Source organism: Squalius cephalus, assembly GCF_949319135.1.
Source record: "Squalius cephalus genome assembly, chromosome: 8".
In the NCBI taxonomy this organism is placed as follows: domain Eukaryota; kingdom Metazoa; phylum Chordata; class Actinopteri; order Cypriniformes; family Leuciscidae; genus Squalius; species Squalius cephalus.
In genome coordinates, this window is record NC_137129.1 from 47379899 (window position 1) to 47383655 (window position 3757).

At 48.0% G+C, this 3757-nt stretch overlaps 1 protein-coding gene across 1 annotated transcript in view; it reads right to left on the reverse strand.

Moving 5' to 3' along the window:
- Positions 1 to 214, reverse strand: part of srsf10b (serine and arginine rich splicing factor 10b) — an 8090-nt gene extending 7876 nt beyond the window's left edge. Inside the window, exon 1 of the mRNA XM_079879307.1 lies at positions 1 to 214. This exon is cut by the window's left edge and continues 38 nt beyond it. Within this exon, the coding sequence (XP_079735433.1) occupies positions 1 to 27 (27 nt within the window). The 5' untranslated portion in view covers positions 28 to 214.
- Positions 215 to 3757: the final 3543 nt, after the last annotated feature.

A 3757-nucleotide genomic window follows, 5' to 3' on the forward strand; every position in this document is an offset into this window, starting at 1 on the left:
GTTCGGCGGTCTCATGTACCGAGACATGATAATAATGATTACGGTCTCGGATGATTATTACCGACAATTATAATTCACTTTCAAGAACGATTACTGATTGAATTCTTCTCCACTCCACGCGGTTCCGTGTCTCTTTCACTTCAGCAGCAGCGAGGCCTGAAAACACTACCAGCAGCTGCGCTTCGGCTTCACTGGCCGGAAACACCCCGCAGTGTTAGACACCCCCCTACAGACGCACTCCAGTACTGCACTCCTATAGACACACTCCAGTACTGCACTCCTACAGACGCACTCCAGTACTGCACCCCTACAGACAGTATAAGAAGTGGACAGAGCCATCTCATTGGAACTCAATTGAGACCATAGACAGTAAAAGAAATGGACACAGCGACCCCATAGGTTTCAACGGAGACAAGTGAAGTCAGTTAGAAGCACTGACTTCCTGGGGGTCGAGCGTACTGCGCAGACTCAAACTGAGCTTGACGGCGTAGATGTGACGTGAGCAACCCGTCTGTCCTCTAGTAGCGGTGCCAAGAGAAATCTGAATCATTCCCTTCCGAATCTCGCAGAGACGGAGAGTGTGAGTAGGAGCTGTCCATGAGCTGGAGCAGGATAAACTTTTGCTAAGTATTCTGATTAATTACTTTTACATTTTGCCTCCACGTCCCCCCGATCGCCCGCGAGCTTCTCCTCCTGTCCATACGGTAATCTCTCTACTGTGCGACAGAGAGTCGCGGGTTATGATGCAATCGTTAGCCTATTTTTACAAAAACTGCTTGTACGGGGCCATAACATAAGCTACAAGGTAATGGAGCCTTTTATACATTGTCGTGTTTCTTTAGAAATAAATAATGGACAAATGGAGTCTTTAAACGCCTCAGATGTAAAGTTATTCGCTGTCAAAGTGACGCCAAAATGAATGGGAGTCAATGGAATGCTAACAGCAGGTGATGGTCCGCTAATCAATGGCGGCGCCCGGGGAAGCTTCAATAAAATATCAAACCCTGCCCCCCTGATTGAGACAAGTGAAGCCCATTTTTAGTGATTTTTTAGCACTTCCGTTCCTGACGCGCAGACTCAAACCGACTCAAACTAAGCTTGATGACGTGAGCAACCTGTCTGACAGATGTAAATCTTCTAGTAGCTGTGCGTGCAAACTGCCAACGTTAATCTTGCAGAGACGGCGAGCTTGAGCAAAGAGTTCTTTGGCGTGAGTGAGCAGGAGTAAGTATTCTGATTAATTATTTTGTATAGTATTTATTTTCAAATGTAACGCTAGGGCTTCTCCCTTGACGTCCCCCCGATTGCCCGCGAGCTTCTCCTCCTGTCTGTACGGTAATCTCTCTACTGTGCGACAGAGAGTCGAGTGGGTATGACGCAATCGTTAGCCTATTTTTACAAAAACTGTTTCTACGGGGCCATAATGTAACATAGAAGGTAATGGAGCATTTTATATATTGTCGTGTTTCTTTAGAAATAAATAATGGACAAATGGAGTCTTTAAACGCCTCAGATGTAAAGTTATTCGCTGTCAAAGTGACGCCAAAATGAATGGGAGTCAATGGGAATGCTAACGCAAGTGAAGTTCTGCTACAAGATGGCGGCACGCGGCCGGCTTCAACTTCCGGTCTTCCCCTATAGACACACTCCAGTACTGCACTCTTATAGACACACTCCAGTACTGCACTCTTATAGACACACTCCAGTACTGCACCCTATAGACACACTCCAGTACTGCACCCTATAGACACACTCCAATACTGCACCCCTATAGACACACTCCAGTACTGCACTCTTATAGACACACTCCAGTACTGCACCCTATAGACACACTCCAGTACTGCACCCTATAGACACACTCCAGTACTGCACTCTTATAGACACACTCCAGTACTGCACCCTATAGACACACTCCAGTACTGCACCCTATAGACACACTCCAGTACTGCACCCTATAGACACACTCCAATACTGCACCCCTATAGACACACTCCAGTACTGCACTCTTATAGACACACTCCAGTACTGCACCCTATAGACACACTCCAGTACTGCACCCCTATAGACACACTCCAGTACTGCACTCTTATAGACACACTCCAGTACTGCACCCTATAGACACACTCCAATACTGCACCCCTATAGACACACTCCAGTACTGCACCCCTATAGACACACTCCAGTACTGCACTCTTATAGACACACTCCAGTACTGCACCCTATAGACACACTCCAGTACTGCACCCTATAGACACACTCCAATACTGCACCCCTATAGACACACTCCAGTACTGCACTCTTATAGACACACTCCAGTACTGCACCCTATAGACACACTCCAGTACTGCACCCTATAGACACACTCCAGTACTGCACCCCTATAGACACACTCCAGTACTGCACCCCTATAGACACACTCCAGTACTGCACCCTATAGACACACTCCAGTACTGCACCCTATAGACACACTCCAGTACTGCACCCCTATAGACACACTCCAGTACTGACCCCCTATAGACACACTCCAGTACTGACCCCCTATAGACACACTCCAGTACTGCACCCTATAGACACACTCCAGTACTGACCCCCTATAGACACACTCCAGTACTGACCCCCTATAGACACACTCCAGTACTGCACTCCTATAGACACACTCCAGTACTGACCCTCTATAGACACACTCCAGTACTGCACTCCTATAGACACACTCCAGTACTGCACCCCTACAGTCGCACTCCAGTACTGCACCCCTATAGACACACTCCAGTACTGCACCCCTATAGACACACTCCAGTACTGCACCCCTACAGTCGCACTCCAGTACTGACCCCCTATAGACACACTCCAGTACTGCACTCTTATAGACACACTCCAGTACTGCACCCTATAGACACACTCCAGTACTGCACCCTATAGACACACTCCAGTACTGCACTCTTATAGACACACTCCAGTACTGCACTCCTATAGACACACTCCAGTACTGCACCCCTATAGACACACTCCAGTACTGCACCCTATAGACACACTCCAGTACTGCACTCTTATAGACACACTCCAGTACTGCACCCTATAGACACACTCCAGTACTGCACCCTATAGACACACTCCAGTACTGCACCCTATAGACACACTCCAGTACTGCACTCTTATAGACACACTCCAGTACTGCACTCCTATAGACACACTCCAGTACTGCACCCCTATAGACACACTCCAGTACTGCACCCTATAGACACACTCCAGTACTGCACTCTTATAGACACACTCCAGTACTGCACTCCTATAGACACACTCCAGTACTGCACCCCTATAGACACACTCCAGTACTGCACCCTATAGACACACTCCAGTACTGCACTCTTATAGACACACTCCAGGACTGCACCCTATAGACACACTCCAGTACTGCACCCTATAGACACACTCCAATACTGCACCCCTATAGACACACTCCAGTACTGCACTCTTATAGACACACTCCAGTACTGCACCCTATAGACACACTCCAGTACTGCACTCTTATAGACACACTCCAGTACTGCACCCCTATAGACACACTCCAGTACTGCACTCTTATAGACACACTCCAGTACTGCACCCCTATAGACACACTCCAGTACTGCACCCCTATAGACACACTCCAGTACTGCACCCCTACAGTCGCACTCCAGTACTGACCCCCTATAGACACACTCCAGTACTGCACTCTTATAGACACACTCCAGTACTGCACCCTATAGACACACTCCAG